The sequence below is a fragment of the Hyperolius riggenbachi genome, chromosome 3 (assembly GCF_040937935.1).
Source record: "Hyperolius riggenbachi isolate aHypRig1 chromosome 3, aHypRig1.pri, whole genome shotgun sequence".
NCBI lineage: Eukaryota > Metazoa > Chordata > Amphibia > Anura > Hyperoliidae > Hyperolius > Hyperolius riggenbachi.
In genome coordinates, this window is record NC_090648.1 from 106281580 (window position 1) to 106299439 (window position 17860).

Here is a 17860-nt window from a genome sequence, read left to right on the forward strand (position 1 = left end):
CCTATGAATTTTAATGGGAAAACAAGGAAAAAATTGAAAAAACACATTATCTCTCAGTTTTACCAATTCCACCTTAAAAATAAAAAGTGCTACTGTAGATAAAAAACACAAATTTTGTTTCGCTATTCTTACCGTTTATCACAAAACTTAGATTATGTTCCTATCACAATTTATGGTGAAGATATTTGATTCTGAAATAATGCTACAGAGTGTATTATTCACTATGAACTGAAAACATATTTTAATGGTAAAAATGAATCTCATTAGCTCAGGGAACATATATTTCCGTTGACCAATTAGTGCTGCATCAGATGCAGAAATGTGCACAGGAGCAAGCCCAATCCTGCACAGCACTGCTTCTGCTACAAGATGTATATCTACTGACTCGTGGCTTAGATGAAGTCACAGAGGACGTAGATATACTGTAGTGGTGGATAAAGTGGTTAAATTGGTGCTCCATTGAACAAACTTTGGGAAACAATGTTGTAAAGTGAAGTAGGGTACAGTCTATAGCCAGGGCTGTGCCCTGCTCCATAGGTCCGTGCTCTTTGTCTTCATCCTTGTTAGGCCACAGGCTCACCCTGCTGTAAAATTTCCTAGCGGTGTTAATTAATATTACCCCTCTAAGGCACCGTACAATGAGGGTAAGATGCAATTCGGCTGCCAGCTTTTGCCAGCACCCAAATTATTCACATTTTACCTGTCTTGCCCAACTTTCCCTTTTTTGGAGGGACGGTCCCTCTTTGGGAACCAAATCCCTTTGTCCCTCATTTGTCCCTCTTTCCAAATGAATATACAGATGTATGAACATAGTTGCATTTCTTTCTCCTGAAAAATGTGTTTAATTGACTCTAAACTTTATTTCCATTAAATTGATATATTCTTTATTTCCATTTCCAAATGTTAATATGAAGGAAAACTAATGATGATAGAAAGAACAAACGTGGTTTGCATTATAATATTTAATAATAATCATTATAATCATTCTAAAATGATGTCTTTTGCATATGATTTTTTTGTGATATGTGCAACTAGGGGTGTGGCTGGGTGTGATTAGGGGTGTGGCCAGGTCGTGTCTCAAAGTGTCCCTCTTTCTTATCTCAAAAAGTTTAGAGGTACGAATCGGATTGAATGTTTACCATGATTAATCTACAGTACAAAAAAAAAGAAGAAAAACCAGCTTGTTTAATGCACCACTTGTACTTATACTGTATCTCATTCCCTGTCTCTGCTTTATTCCAATGCCAGCTTTCCCTTTGCCCTCAAGTTCACAGACTGCAGCAAGAATGATCTAAAGAACTTTATCTATAATAGATATCCAGACTGCCTTCTGAGCATACCAGCCTCTTCCCAGATCTTGTCTCCTGCTGTGTGTGGTAACAGGTTCACTGAGAGTGGAGAGCAGTGTGACTGCGGAGAGCCACAGGTAACAAGCAATAGACTGAGGTCACTGTCAGTATATACACCGCAAGATGTCATATGAGGTCACTGTCAGTATATACACTGCAAGATGTCATATGAGGTTACTGTCAGTATATACACTGCAAGATGTTATATGAGGTCACTGTCATTATGTACACTGCAAGATGTCATATGAGGTCACTATCTGTATATACACTGCAAGATGTCATATGAGGTTACTATCAGTATATACACTGCAAGATGTTATATGAGGTCACTGTCAGTATGTACACCGCAAGATGTCATATGAGGTCACTGTCAGTATGTACACTGCAAGATGTCATATGAGGTCACTATCTGTATATACACTGCAAGATGTCATATGAGGTTACTATCAGTATATACACTGCAAGATGTTATATGAGGTCACTGTCAGTATATACACTGCAAGATGTCATATGAGGTCACTATCTGTATATACACTGCAAGATGTTATATGAGGTCACTGTCCGTATATACACTGCAAGATGTCATATGAGGTCACTATCTGTATATACACTGCAAGATGTCATATGAGGTTACTATCAGTATATACACTGCAAGATGTTATATGAGGTCACTGTCAGTATGTACACTGCAAGATGTCATATGAGGTCACTATCTGTATATACACTGCAAGATGTCATATGAGGTTACTATCAGTATATACACTGCAAGATGTCATATGAGGTCACTGTCAGTATATACACTGCAAGATGTCATATGAGGTCACTATCTGTATATACACTGCAAGATGTCATATGAGGTCACTATCTGTATATACACTGCAAGATGTCATATGAGGTCACTGTCAGTATATACACTGCAAGATGTCATATGAGGTTACTATCAGTATATACACTGCAAGATGTTATATGAGGTCACTGTCAGTATATACACTGCAAAATGTCATATGAGGTCACTGTCAGTATATACACTGCAAGATGTCATATGAGGTCACTATCTGTATATACACTGCAAGATGTCATATGAGGTTACTATCAGTATATACACTGCAAGATGTTATATGAGGTCACTGTCAGTATGTACACTGCAAGATGTCATATGAGGTCACTATCTGTATATACACTGCAAGATGTCATATGAGGTCACTGTCAGTATGTACACTGCAAGATGTCATATGAGGTCACTGTCAGTATGTACACTGCAAGATGTCATATGAGGTCACTGTCAGTATATACAATGCAAGATGTCATATGAGGTCACTGTCAGTATGTACACTGCAAGATGTCATATGAGGTCACTGTCAGTATGTACACTGCAAGATGTCATATGAGGTCACTGTCAGGATGTACACTGCAAGATGTCATATGAGGTCACTATCAGTATATACACTGCAAGATATCATATGAGGTCACTGTCAGTATATACACTGCAAGATGTCATATGAGGTTACTATCAATCAGTATATACACTGCAAGATGTTATATGAGGTCACTGTCAGTATATACACTGCAAGATGTCATATGAGGTCACTATCTGTATATACACTGCAAGATGTCAAATGAGGTCACTGTCAGTATGCACACTGCAAGATGTCATATGAGGTCACTATCAGTATATACACTGCAAGGTGTCATACTCTGCCTTCTGCGGTGTATAGGGGATTTCACTGAGAAAGTAAAGTCAGCCATATTTTGATCAATATTGTTTTTTATGGTCTTTATGGTATGTTGATCAAGCCCTTAAATTCTTGCAATTATTGTTCGTTATTACTATCGACAAATGAATGAGGTCTATAATTGCTCAAAATCATGCAGGTTATTTTATCGGGGGTGCCCAAATTTCCCCTTACAGCCATAATTTGTATAGGCACCTACGGTGGCACACAGACTTTCCCACCGCCTCGGCCACAGTCACCCCAAATTTCCCAGCTCCAATAATAGCGCAGATGGGGAAGTACCAGTGTAAATATACTGTATTATCCTTCCCAGAAGCCACTGGCAGATGCTGCAGGTTTTGGCATACCTTTTGGCATTGGATTCAGTTGAGTCAGTTGCTACTAGCGCCTTAGAGGATAGGGTCAAAGATATGCTAATAATTCTGACTTCAATGCAAATTTAAAGCAGCTCAGAATTTGGTAATGAAAATCACCAGGACGTGCGTTTGACTGGCTTATTTTCGATCAGCTTACAGTGAGCATCACACTTGTATGGATTATTGCCATCTCATTGAATTAACCCTTTACCAGGCAAGTTATTTGGGAGGCTTGCAAGTGCTCCAAGCCAATTTATTTTAGCATATTTTTTATTTCTTATTTGTTAAATTTTCCTGCTTATAATTAGTACTGTTGCAAAGTGTATTTATGACCACTTATCACTAGGGGGCAGTGTAAGACAATAACAGAGGACTTCTGCTTTCAGTTTCTACATCCTCTCCTCTGCAGAGAGAGATCAAAGCATTCCAAAGAATTTACAGCACAGTGAGTTCTGCCAACTAATGTCAAAAGCAGTGCACTTAAATAAGATAATGCTATTGATGCTGATAATGGGTTAATCTAGCAATTAGCAGAATGGGAAGAGCAAGGGTGCCAGAGAGATCAAGGTTTATTTATTGGCTAACTTTAAAGTGGAGCTGTCAGCCATACTATCTCAGAAAAAAACACATATATAGGTAGATAAATACTTGCTATACTTACATAACATGTATTGCACTGTCCACATTTTGATTTTAGTGATTGTTTTCTATAGTTTTCTATAGTAAAAAAAATCCTTCTTAGGATTCTCCATTTTGTCTGTGTCTATCTTGAAGCCAATCCCGACATCATTTACTCCCTTACTCTGTTTGTTTATCATTGCCCGCCCCCCTCCCAGTCTTCAGACACTCCCACCCAGCTCTACAGTAGAAAGTGCATTGAGAAATATTGGCCAATCAGAAAGGAACAAAGGAGTGGAAGGGGAAAAAAGGAGGGAAAGCGGCTTCAGCCAATCAGGCTGCATTAGTTAAGTCTGAGGGGAAGGTAAAGAAGAGAAAAAAAAACACAGCATGCCCTGCAACTTCCTTTGTGCGGCAGATGTACCAAATAAGAGCCAGGGAAACTGGGGAATGATGTTTTATGGAGAAGAAAAATAAGAGTGATTTTTAACTTTTGGATTGTCTGGTTAGCATCCTTATTATTTGTTTACCAGATAAAAAAATGATTTTTTATTTTATGCCCGACAGTTACTCTTTAATAGACTCAAAGATTAAGATTTCAGTATATTAATATCTTCTTTATCCTGACTACTGAACATAATCTCAAAAAAATACACTCGTCTAAAGGGTTATTAGGAACACCATACTACTATGGTGTTTGACCCTCTTTTGCCTTCAGAACCGCCTTAATTCTACGTGGCATTGATTCAACAAGGTGCTGAAAGCATTCTTTAGAAATGTTGGCCCATATTGATAGGATAGCATCTTGCAGTTGATGGAGATTTGTGGGATGCACATCCAGGGCACGAAGCTCCCGTTCCATCACATCCCAAAGATGCTCTATTGGGTTGCGATCTGGTGACAGTGGGGGCCATTTTAGTACAGTGATCTCATTGTCATGTTCAAGAAACCAATTTGAAAGGATTCGAGCTTTGTGACATGGTGCATTATCCTGCTGGAAGTAACCATCAGAGGATGGTAGTGTTGGGCGAACAGTGTTCGCCACTGTTCGGGTTCTGCAGAACATCACCCTGTTTGGGTGATGTTCGAGTTCGGCCGAACACCTGATGGTGTTCAGCCAAACCGTTCGGCCACATGGCCGAACTAAGAGCGCATGGCCGAACGTTTCCCGAACGTTCGGCTAGCGCTGTGATTGGCCGAACGGGTCACGTGGTTCAGACCCAAACGCGCTCTGATTGGCCGAACTGTCACGTGGTTCGGGTAAATAAATACCCGAAGCAACGTCATATCTCCGCCATTTGTCTGTGGGTTTAGCTTTGGGTAGGCAGGCAGGGTAGTTCACGCTCCAGCCACGCTAGCCAGGGTCCCCCCAGTCATTGTGTCGCTGCTGGGAATAGTAGTACACCGCTCGCTCAGCCACACTATATAGCATTGTGTTTACTGCCACTCTGTGTACCTCGCTCAGCCACACTATATAGCATTCTGTTTACTGCCACTCTGTGTCTGCTGGGAATAGTAGTACACCGCTCGCTCAGCCTCACTATATAGCATTGTGTTTACTGCCACTCTGTGTACCTCGCTCAGCCACACTATATAGCATTCTGTTTACTGCCACTCTGTGTCTGCTGGGAATAGTAGTACACCGCTCGCTCAGCCACACTATATAGCATTCTGTTTACTGCCACTCTGTGTACCTCGCTCAGCCACACTATATAGCATTCTGTTTACTGCCACTCTGTGTCTGCTGGGAATAGTAGTACACCGCTCGCTCAGCCACACTATATAGCATTCTGTTTACTGCCACTCTGTGTACCTCGCTCAGCCACACTATATAGCATTGTGTTTACTGCCACTCTGTGTCTGCTGGGAACAGTAGTGCACTGCAGCTCACTCAGTCACCCCATTACTATATAGCATTGCTGGGATCTGTAGTACTCTGCTCACCCACCCATACCATTGTACTGCCAGTCACTGTGTATATTGCTGGGATCTGTAGTACTTCACTCACCGTCAACCACTATATAGCATTGCGTACTCTGCCAGTCAGTGTGTATATTGCTGGGATCAGTAATACTCCACTCAACGTCAACCACTATATGAGCTCACCATGAGTTCCTCAGAGACCTCCGCTGTGAGCAGCACTCCCAACAACAGCAACAGCCAACGCCCCACGCAAGCTATAACATCCACCCCAGCAGCCAGTGGTCAGCAGCAGCCCTCCCCGGAGGAGAACGTTGTGTCCATCGGTCCGGCGCCAGAGCGATTATTGAGGGCTGCCATTGAGGAGATGATGGGGCCTGATGTGGAGGAGGAGGTCGGGCTCAGGCCAGCATCCCAAGTTAATGTTGAGGACGATGAGGGGTCTGTGTCTGGGGATGTTGGGGTGGCAGAGGTGGTGGGTGGGTCAGACTCAGGAGAAGAGTTGTATGATGAGGATGATGATCGGGACCATCTGTATGTGCCTCAGAGTCCGACCCCGGAAAACATGTTGTATCGTGTGTTTAGGTACTAAAATCTGCGTTCCCACTTCCCAGTACTGCCCGGGTCCACGGATCCATATAATTTTTTGGGCAGCACTATCAAACTGTGGTACTATGAGTGAGTTGCCATGGTCCTTCTGTGCTGTCACACTCACCGTCTGTCTGCAGATGGATTGTTCAACACAGCTACGCCATCTGACATGTAGTCCTTGACCATCTCCTCCAGGCGATTGGTGTTGGAGGACGTGGAACTGCCCGATTGCTGTTCTGTGGGCTGCTGCATGGGTGTCAGAAAATGTTCCCACTCCAAGGACAGTGCCAATACCATTCCCTTTTGGGCACTAGCAGCAGCTTGTGTTCTTTGCTGCCCTCCTGGTCCTCCTGGGTTTGCTGAAGTCAGTCTGTCGGCGTACAACTGGCTAGAGAAGGAGGAGGATGTCAATCTCCTCTCTAAAGTCTCCATCCTCAAGGGCCTGCTGGAATTGTTCCATTTTTGACCTGTCTGACACTTTCTTCAATCAGTTTTTTAACATTGTGTTTGTATAAACTGGGTATAAACCCAGTAATTGGTGTTGTCCAGAATAATGAATAATAATGAATAGTGAATAATGCGCGGGCCACGTTCAATGCAGTCTAGCATGAATTGAGCCATGTGTGCCAGAGAATTCTGCCAGACTCCTCTGTCTTCATGTTCTTGTGAGCGTTGTGATTGTTGTGATGCACCATATTCGTCACCAGCATCACTTTCTTCCTCTTCTGCTGTCCATTCCCGCTAAATTGTGGAAGTCCAACGTGCACCAATTCCTGCTCCAACTCCAGCTGTTCCTCGTCCTGTTCTTTGTCATAGCTGGGACCAGCGTTTCCTGAGGCAGGTTGCCTGATGTTGGTATCATCACGCTGATCGTTTTCATCTTCAGATTCCCCCACTTGCATAATGCCAGCGGTTTCCATCTTCAACATTGATTTCTTCAGTAAACACAGCAGTGGTATTGTAATGCTGACTGTAGAGTTGTCACTGCTCAGTCACAAGCAACGTGGATTGCTCAAAATTTTGGAGGACTTGGCAGAGATCCAACATGGTGGCCCAATCAGATCCACAGAAGATTGGTAGCTAGCTGCTGGAATGCGCCTCGGCACTGCGCAAAAGCATGCTAGCATGTGCAGCGTAGAATTCCAGCGCGTAGGGAGGGACATCACCCAGCGAGCGATGGTGCGCTAGATTGAAGCGCTCCTGCATCTCTTGGTGAGTCCTTCAGTAGCGGTACTGGACTTTAAAAAATGTTTTTTTTTTCCTTCAACAGAAGATCTGCCACGTTGGAGTGAGGAGGACGCCGCCGACCCCGACACCAAGCTGAACCCCGGCGAACTCCAAGCAGAGGATCTTCAGGAACCCTCAAGGCTTTGAGCAAGCTGAGGAGGATCAGCAGTCCCGACGAGACCTCTCCTCATATGTGACTGTGTGCAGTGGAGTAGAGCTCCCCAGAACAACCTCTCACTTGTCACTTTGTCACTGGTCACTTTGTCACTTTGTCATTTTGTCACTTTGTCACTTTGTCACTTGTCACTTGTCACTTTGTCACTTGTCACTTTGTCACTTTGTCATTTTGTCATTTTGTCACTTTGTCAGTCACTTTGTCACTTTGTCACCTTGTCACTTGGTCACTTGTCACTTTGTCATTTTGTCACTTTGTCATTTTGTCAGTCACTTTGTCACTTTTCACTTTGTCACTTGTCACTTGGTCACTTGTCACTTGGTCACTTGGTCACTTGTCCAGATGATCTCGGTACACCTCCTGCGATTCAAATTCCTGCACACATTGCTCTGGGATTTGGGTGTGATGAATGATGCATCTAACTGGCCACCGGAGGCAATTAAGGCCTTCAAAACATTGAAAGCAGCTTTCTGTTCCGCCCCCATTTTGCGTCATGTTGAGTTGTTGACGTCATGTTCATCCTCGGCCTCGCCTTGCATTTCAGTGCGAGGTGCATTTTCCACAGAAAAAGGTTGTGAATCCGGGCACAACATTTGTGGCTGTTTCATTGACCTTTCACAGGTAGAAGATTGTGGGGGTGGGAATAGCTCCTTTCGAATAGCCCATTGTGTCCTGAAAACTACTCATTGCATTGCTTTGCGCACGCATTTTTTTGTCCTCATGCAAGGTCTGAGTTGCGCCTGAAAGCGTGGCCTTCTCCTCCTGCGCCTCCTCCTGTTCCATCACGTCTGCTGCTGCTGGGTTAGCGTTGCCGCCCGGTCCCTGTTTATTGAAACTCTTATCTTTATTACATTTATGACTGCATGGTGGTAAAAAGCATGCTATCCGCACGCTTCTTGTCCTCATGCAAGGCCTGGGTTGTTGTGTCTCAAAAAGCGTGGCCTTCTCCTCCTGCGCCTCCTCCTCCTGTTCCATCACGTGTGCTGGTGCTGGGTTAGCGTTACCGGTCCCTTTTCCTGGAACCTCTTCTCTGTATTACATTTATGACTGCATGGCGACAAAAAGCATGTTACCTGTGCAAAGAAACATGACATTTTCCACATTTAAAAGACAGTTTTTCCTTTGAAACTTTACAATCAATTTTCTCAAAAACTATAAGCTCTTTTTCAAATATTTTTTTTCCTCTTGTACCCACTCCCAAGGTGCACATACCCTGCAAATTTGGGGTATGTAGCATGTAAGGAAGCTTTACAAAGCACGAAAGTTCGGGTCCCCATTGACTTCCATTATGTTCGGAGTTCGGCGCGAACACCCGAACATCGCCCAACACTAGAGGATGGGTACATGGTGGTCATGAAGGGATGGACATGGTCAGAAACAATGCTCAGGTAGCCCGTAACATTTAAACGATGCCCAATTCGCACTAAGGGGCCTAAGTGCCAAGAAAACATCCCCCACACCATTACACCACCAGCCTGCACAGTGGAAACAAGGCATGATGGATCCATGTTCTCATTCTGTTTACGCCAAAATCTGACTCTATCGCGACTCATCAGACTAGGCAACATTTTTCCAGTCCATGGCAAGGAAATGAACAGCGCTACTTAACCCTCCTGGCGGTATAAAAAAATCTGCCAGGAGGGAGCGCAGCAGGTTTTTTTTAAATTTTTTTTATTCCTATATCATGTAGCGAGCCCAGGGCTCGCTACATGACAGCCGCTGCTCAGCGGCATCCCCCCGCCCTCTTCGATCGCCTTCGGCGATCTCCGATCAGGAAATCCCGTTCAAAGAACGGGATTTCCTGGAGGGCTTCCCCCGTCGCCATGGCGACGGGGCGGGATGATGTCACTGACGTCGGGACGTCATTGGGAGTCCCGGGCCACCCCTCGGCGCTGCCTGGCACTGATTGGCCAGGCAGCGCACGGGGTCTGGGGGGGGGGGGCGTGCGGCTCGACGGATAGCGGCGATCGTGCGCGGGGCGGCGGCGATCAGTGTGCTGGCGCAGCTAGCAAAGTGCTAGCTGCGTCCAGCAAAAAAAAATTTAAACAAATCGGCCCAGCAGGGCCTGAGCGGCACCCTCCGGCGGCTTACCCCGAACTACGTTCGGGGTTACCGCCAAGGAGGTTAAAAACAGATAAGTGCCTACCTGCAAGAGAGTGCAAGCCCCACTTGTGGGATAAAATACACACCTAGCATACGCATGACCTGTCTACCACTGAAGGATGTTGGTTTCCTGTAACAGCTTGCATGCAACTTGTTAAGTACTCATCCCTCCCACTGCGGAGAAGTCATCCTTGATGGGAGGGGACCTAACACTAACTAAATCCTAACCTATGCATATGCATAGCCTGGGTGCGCCACCAAGTAAAACTGAAAATTGCGCAAAAGGTGGATCAGCGCATCACCAGGCCGCCTCCGAATGGCCTCCAATCAGAGGTGAGCTGAGCCCCCCCAGAAACTGCAAACGCACCCTGAACCCAAACAGAAGCTCTGCATATACACCAAAAGCAAGGCTGTTAAGTGGGAGCAGCTGACCAAAAATCAATTAAATTAGTACATGGCAAGGAAATGAACAGCGCTACTTAAAAACAGCTAAGTCCATTCAGAGGCGGCCTGGTGATGCGCTGATCCACCTTTTGCGCAACATTTTTCCAGTCGTCAACTGTCCAATTTTGGCGAGCTGGTGCAAATTGTAGCCTCTTTTTCCTATTTGTAGTGGAGTTGAGTGGTACCCGGTGGGGTCTTCTGCTGTTGAAGCCCATCCGCCTCAAAGTTGTGCATGTTGTGGCTTCACAAATGCTTTGCTGCATACCTCGGTTGTAACGAGTGGTTATTTCAGTTAATGCTGCTCTTATATCAGCTTGAATCAGTCGGCCCATTCTCCTCTGACCTCTAGCATCAACAAGGCATTTTCGCCCACAGGACTGCCGCATACTGGATGTTTTCTCCCCTTTCACACCATTCTTTGTAAACTCTAGAAATGGTTGTGCGTGAAAATCCCAGTAACTGAGCAGATTGTGAAATACTTAGACCGGCCCGTCTGGCACCAACAACCATGCCACGCTCAAAATTGCTTAAACCACCCTTCTTTCCCATTCTGACATTCAGTTTGGAGTTCAGGAGATTGTCTTGACCAGGACCACATCCCTAAATTCATTGAAGCAACTGCCATGTGATTGATTGATTAGATAATTGCATTAATGAGAAAATTGAACAGGTGTTCCTAATAATCCTTAGGTGAGTGTAGAGTGCAGTACATTTGGACATCATATGGAGGCACAGTGTTCCAGGTTCAATACCCAGGCTGGGTTTTGCATGCCCTGTGTAAGTGTGGATTGTTTCCCGTGCACTCCGGTTTCCTCCTACACACACTGATGAGTTAAATGGTTGCCCCCAGTGTGCGGTCCTCTGGGAACAATCAGTGACATGATTACTAAGTACTGTTATTAATGGTACATTAACCAACTCGGGACCACAGAAGTGGGAATCTGCTCATGTGCGGCTCTCTATCTCTGCTGGCTGTGGCATAGATTCTGGTCTGTGGCTCTCCAATTGCCACAGCCACAGATTTGACATGTCATGACATGATTTGACTTTGTCATGTGACAGCCAAGTATCCTCCTATCAGTTCATTGGCTCCTTACCAGGTGATCACTGTGAGCCAATGACAGTGATCACTGAACAGCAACATGAAATATAAGTTTTGGTCCATTAGGGGCCACAGCCTTGCGATCCGAAAAGAGTTAATCTGCTACTAGGATGCCAGAAAGGGATGTCTGAGAAGTATTCTGTTCATGCCTTATCCTTCCTCACATTCCGTATGCTTTTGTTCTTCAGGAATGTACAGACAAGTGCTGTGATCCATACACCTGCAGGTTAAGGCAAGGATTTGAGTGCAGTGAAGGACCCTGCTGCCGGAATTGTAACGTAAGTGTTTCTCTTTCCTGAATTTTAAAATTCATGTCCCCATTTGTATGTCGTCCCCTAAGACAACCTGCTTGGCCTTAAAGTATGGGAAATCACTTAGGACTCATTCACATCTGAAAGTAGCAGTTTTGTGCGGGTGATTTTTACCGTAATTGGCGTGGTAAAATCACTGTACACTCCCGCGTTTCCCAGCGATCGCGATCAGCGCTTATTTAAGCACTGTATTGCGATCACTCGAAAATTGCGGCAAAATGCTGCATGCAGCATGGTTCGCAATAGCCGTTAATTGCAGAAAGCCTGCGATCAGCGGCAATTACGGCAGTTATAATTGCACTAGCGCTTCGGGGATTAGCGGGAATCACCCACTAATCGCCTTAGTGAGAACGGGCCCCAAGACTGGGTTTCTACTGGAGTGCTGCTTCCATTTCCAAATAGGACATGGCACCCGTGCTGATGTTAATTTGCAACTGATTTGCTATACCATTGCCATGCTGTGCCACTTACTTAATGAAAGTGGATAATGCTAAAATAGATATCACTTTGGGCCAAGACAAGGTATGTTTCGGCATATATGACCCACCTAGGTTTAGCGGTGTCTTGTAGATGTTTTTCCCCAATAATTGTGCCCCCTTGTACCAAATGTGTCCTCCTGTGTTCCCTTCTGTCCCCATGTGTCCTCCTGTGTTCCCTTCTGTCCCCCATGTGTCCTCCTGTGTCTCCCATGTGTCCCTCTCTGTCACCCATGTCTCCTCCACTTCTCCGTGTCGTCCTCCGCTCCCCCTAAAGAAATGAAAGCAGCAGCAGCATGTCTCATCCAAATAATCCATCAGAGTCTGTAGCAATCACAGATCCCTCCTATCTCTTACTGCTCCCCTAGTGCTGACTTCTGCTTATCGCGTCATCAGCAGAATCTGGTACTAGGGGAACAGTGAGAGATGAGAGATTGCTCTGATCACTGTGGACCTCAATTAGAGTGACCAGACGTCCCGGATCGACCGGGACGCGTCCCACCTTCGGGGTCCGCTGTCCCAGGCAGCATGAGGTCCCGGGAAACGTCCCGCTTTCAGCTGTGGGACGTCCCGGCCTCGGGACTCTGGCTACTGTAACTGCATGAACTGGCAGCGGCGTCTATAGACGCTGTGCCAGTTCATTGCCCGCAGCCCAGCTCCAGCCTCCTTAGTCTTCCGGTGTTCCGACACTGGCAGGCGAGCAGGGCTACGGTAAGATGGCTCCCGAAGCCCTGTACTGGAGACTATTTGTGTCTCCAGTACAGGGCTTCGGGCGCCATCTTGCCGTAGCCCTGCTCTGCCTGTCAGCACGGGAGACTGCAGGAGGAGGTAGATGGTTACAGGAGCAGCGCGCCAGAGGCCAGCCAGTTGCGAGAGGAGACTTCTGTGCTGAAATGTTGCCCATTGCGTTTATTTTGTGCTGAAATGTGCCCACATTGCATTTATTTTGTGCTGAAATGTGCCCACATTGCGTTTATTTTGTGCTGACATGTTGCCCACATTGCGTTTATTTTGTGCTGAAATGTTGCACACAATGGGCCTGATTCACAAAGCGGTGATAACTCAGTTATCACGCCTAAAAGACTTTAGGCATGATAACCTTTGCACCACACTGGTGAAAAGCCAGTTTAGGCGTGATAAGTTTAGGTGTGATAAGTTTAGGTGTGATAAGTTTAGGCATGATAAGTTTAGATAAGTGTAGATAGCGTGCAAAGTCCCGCACGCAAAGCAGCGCCATTAAACTCTATGCAAAGTGCACCGGACTTTGCTAGCGCAAAACTTTTGATCAGCTGTGCACTGCGGTGCTAACGCAGTTGGTGCTTAAACTTATCATGCCTAAACTTATCACACCTAAACTTATCATGCCTAAACTTATCACACCTAAACTTATCACACCTAAACTTATCATGCCTAAACTGAGTTTAGGCGTGATAAAGGGCTTTTCACCAGGGTGCTAACTGTTAGCACCGCTTTGTGAATCAGGCAAAAGTCCGCGATCGCGCGAATCGCGGCACTTTGCGCGCGCAAAAGTCCGCGAAAAGCACTTCACGTGCTAACTGTTTAGCACTCCCGTGCTAAACAGTTTGCACCACTTTGTGAATCAAGCCCATTGCGTTTATTTCCTAGTGTCTGGGGTAACTGTTCCTGCATTTATTATTTAATGGTCATAGTTGGCAATGTTTGCTGCTTTGGGGTTATGGTATACTATTAAATAGCATCACACAGTTTCTGCACACCCATGATGCGAATCTTCATTTGACCACGTCATGGCGGAAACACTACTTTCTTATGCCTCTCTGTTACATCATTATGTTAGCTCCGCCCATACAATGTAATGACCACGCCCACTTTTTTGTGCGGTGCACTGCGCGTGCTGCAGCCCCCAGTTTTTCGGCGCGGCGCACGCATCCCCCCATTTTTCGGTGCGGCGCCTGGCGCGCCGCCCCCCCATCCCAGGTTGATCCGACAAAAATCTGGTCACTCTACTTTAATGGATTATGTAGGTGAGACCTGCTGCTTTCATTTATTCAGGGGAAGTGGAGGACAACATGGGGAGGAAAGGAGACACAGGGAAAATACAGGGAGTCTACGATATCGCGGTGAGTATTTGGTTCATATTGGCAGGCATTTGTAAGTTGGGGACTCCCTGTATTTGGAGTGTAAGATGCAAAAAATAGGATAAGTTAGTAATATGGCTAATACAGAAAACAGGAAAATAAGTAGACAACTGTTATGCCCAACTGTCATTTTGGTTAAAGAGAACCTGTACTGAGTAAAAATATTTAAAAGAAACACATTAGGTAACATGAAATGAACATTACATAGTTACCTTGCCATCAGTTTCTCTCAGAAGCTCACCATTTTCCTCTGACAATGATCCCTTCCAGTTCTGACAATATTTTGTCAGATCTGAAATATATCAGTTGCTGTCAGTAAAATATCAGTTGCTGTCAGTTATAGCTGAGAGGAAAACTGGTGTACCAGGTAATGTCCATGTTTCCCTATGGCTCAAGTGGGCGATGTTACAGTTTAACTGTGTGCTGACCAGAAAGCTGTTATGGGTAATGGCCATTTTCAAAATGGAGGACGGAAAATTCCCTTGATCACAGTGGAGAAACAGGACGCGGGACAGGAGAAAGACACTGAGGAGTAGACTACATGGAAGGTAAGTATGACTTGTGTATGCTTATTTTGACTTAATTTTCAGTTCAGGTTTTCTTTAAACTTGCTTTTCTTTTACAGTTCAGAGCTGCAGGATCCGTTTGTAGACCTGCTAAAGATGAATGTGACATTGCAGATCTTTGCGATGGGATGTCCTCTACATGCACAAAAGATAATTTTAAAATGAATGGATTACCCTGCATGAATGGAAAAGGGGCTTGCTACAAAGGAACATGCCCAATCTTGAGTACCCAGTGTGCAGCCATTTGGGGAAGGGGTGAGTATTGTATAGAGAACCCAAAACCTATTTTTCATGGGGAGCCCTGAGCCGTTACCCCAAATATCTTTCTTTCCTTAATATTTTTGTCTCAATTTTCATGTATGAGAGGCACACATTTTTCCTAGTTTTGTGCTAGCACTCAAATGCATAGCTCCTAACTGTCCCTTTTTCAGTGTGACAGCGCCTCTTTGGTAACCAAATCTCTGTGTAAGGGTCTTTCACACCAAATCCATTGTGTTACATTGCAATGGGCAATATCTTCGCATCTCAACGCCAACACAATGATATTTCTGTGGTATGTTCACATAGGGTGTGGTGGGGTGTGGCGAGTCTTGTCGTAGTAACGCATAGCATGCTGTGCCTTTACTGGACAATATGCACATTTACAGTGGCAGAAAAGTAAACTTTCATTGTGCTGTATGCTATATTGCTTGGGTGACCTGCTGAGTAGCTGCTTCCTGTCATAATCTGAAGCCGCCTTTAGCAACATCAGGGAGAAGAGGGGAGAGGCGCAGCTAAAGGGGAGGCGCGGCTGAAGGAGAGAGGAGCAAATGAGGAGACAGGTCTCCTCCCCTCCAGACTTTGTGACTCACACAGAGTCTCCTTCCCTCCAGGCTGTGTAGCCCTTCTCTTTCATGAACAGCTCCATTGAGCATCAGTTTCCCTTTTTCATGTGTTGCTCCCCATTTTCAGCTTCCTCTGTCATATGTAGCAACCCTTCTTTCATGTCCAGGTGTCCCTTGGCCTGCAGCTTTCCAAGGCCCGGGCCTTTGGGGCCTTTCTAGAAATCTGGCCCTGGCATCGCAACTTGCGCAGTGTGGAGGGACCCTTACTCTCTTTTTTGTCCCTCTTTTTGGATTTATATGTATTTTTTCTTTTGGGAAAATGTGTTTATTGGATTCTAAACTTTGTCATCCTGTACATTGATATATTTCTAATTTTCAAATGTTAATATGAAGGAAGACTAATGGGAAAAGAAAGGACCAGTGCCATTTGATTTATAAAACTACGTCTTTTGCTTATAAATACTTTATGGTATGTATAGCTAAGGGTGTGATAGGGGCGTAATTAGGCGTACGTGTTGCTGAGCCGCCGGTGAGTTGGGCGCTGGGATAGCCAAATGACGGCTCTCTCTGCTACTGCACAACGGCTCTGTGAAGCTGCCCCCCCCCCCCCCTACAATCAGCACAAATAAAAATTCCATCATGATCGGTTAGTGCCTAGAGCCTGGAGAGAGTGTAGGTATCTGGTGGGCCCCAAACTCTTACTATAAAAAGCCAGGTGACCATCAGCGGTGGTGAAAAACCTCTATCTTCACTAGGGCCTCATTTCAGCCCCCAGAATATCTGTCAGCAGAGGGCATGGCTACAACAAGTAATGGAGTTGGTGGGGCATAGGGGGGCGGGGGGTAGGAATGGGGAGGCAAACAATGTGGAAGCAGCATAGAGCTTTCTGGGATGTAATGCATGTGGGCTGCTGGAGGGAGAGGAGTAATAAAAATACAATAAACATCTTGTCTTTATAATAGAAGTATTACGGTATCATATAGTGCAAGTAAACTATGTTTTCAGTTTGTTTCTTTGTTTTTTCTTTTTGTTTATTCTAGGGGCTACAGCTGCGCCTGACTACTGCTTTGACTTTAATACCAAGGGCAGCAAGATGGGACACTGTAAGAAAGAAGGGGATAAATACATTGCATGCGAGAAACAGTGAGTAGCTCAATGCAGCTAAGCAGATTCTGGTTATTTTAGATGTCTACGCTTCTGGAACTAACAACCAGATCACAATCTCATGTGAGTCATGCTTGCTTGTGGTCTGTGGTGAGCATTTGTATTCCAGTATATATATATATATATATATATATATATATATATATATATATATATATATATATATATATATATATATTTGGCTGCAACAGAAATCGAGTGATCGTTCTAATGATTATGTTTGGGAAGTGTCCTGATTTTGGATATTTAGGCTGGTTTCACACATGGGGCTCGATTCACAAAAGCGTGATAACTGCTATTATGGCAGTTATCGTGCGATTTGCCGCATGCAAAGGTTTGCACGCGTAAAGGATTACTCCGCGTGATAAACGAACATTTGTGCGCAATCACGTGCGTGTTTCATGCGCATCATCACATGCAAATGTTCCAATAGGGTAATGTGCATAGCCCCCCCCCCCCCCCCCCCGAGCAGTGACGTGCTCCCTACTGAACATCACTGTCTTTGGCTCCAAAGGCGCATGCGCACCACACCTCCACCGCAGCAATATAAATAGATTGTTGCAGTGTCATAGACCCCAGTGCAAATGCCTGCCGCACGATATCGCTCGTACTGCTCGGCAACACACTGCAGAGTCTGCGTGACCGCTTCCACTGCATAGTTGCACTACGGGTAGTGAGACTAATAGAGACTATTGCGATGCAACGCAGTATGTGCGCAAGGGGTGTGAGTGTGATTTATCAAGTCAAGGGTGATTGCAGACTTTGGTCCCTCGGCTTGTTCTGG

At 45.2% G+C, this 17860-nt stretch overlaps 1 protein-coding gene across 3 annotated transcripts in view; it reads left to right on the top strand.

Moving 5' to 3' along the window:
- Window positions 1-17860, top strand: part of LOC137561086 (zinc metalloproteinase-disintegrin-like VAP1) — a 128121-nt gene that overhangs the window by 85635 nt on the left and 24626 nt on the right. For all 3 annotated transcript variants that reach the window (XM_068272328.1, XM_068272330.1, XM_068272329.1), the window contains 4 exons: window positions 1249-1426; window positions 11807-11896; window positions 15148-15343; window positions 16953-17055. In XM_068272328.1, the coding sequence (XP_068128429.1) occupies window positions 1249-1426; window positions 11807-11896; window positions 15148-15343; window positions 16953-17055 (567 nt within the window). The remainder of the gene's footprint in view (window positions 1-1248; window positions 1427-11806; window positions 11897-15147; window positions 15344-16952; window positions 17056-17860) is intronic.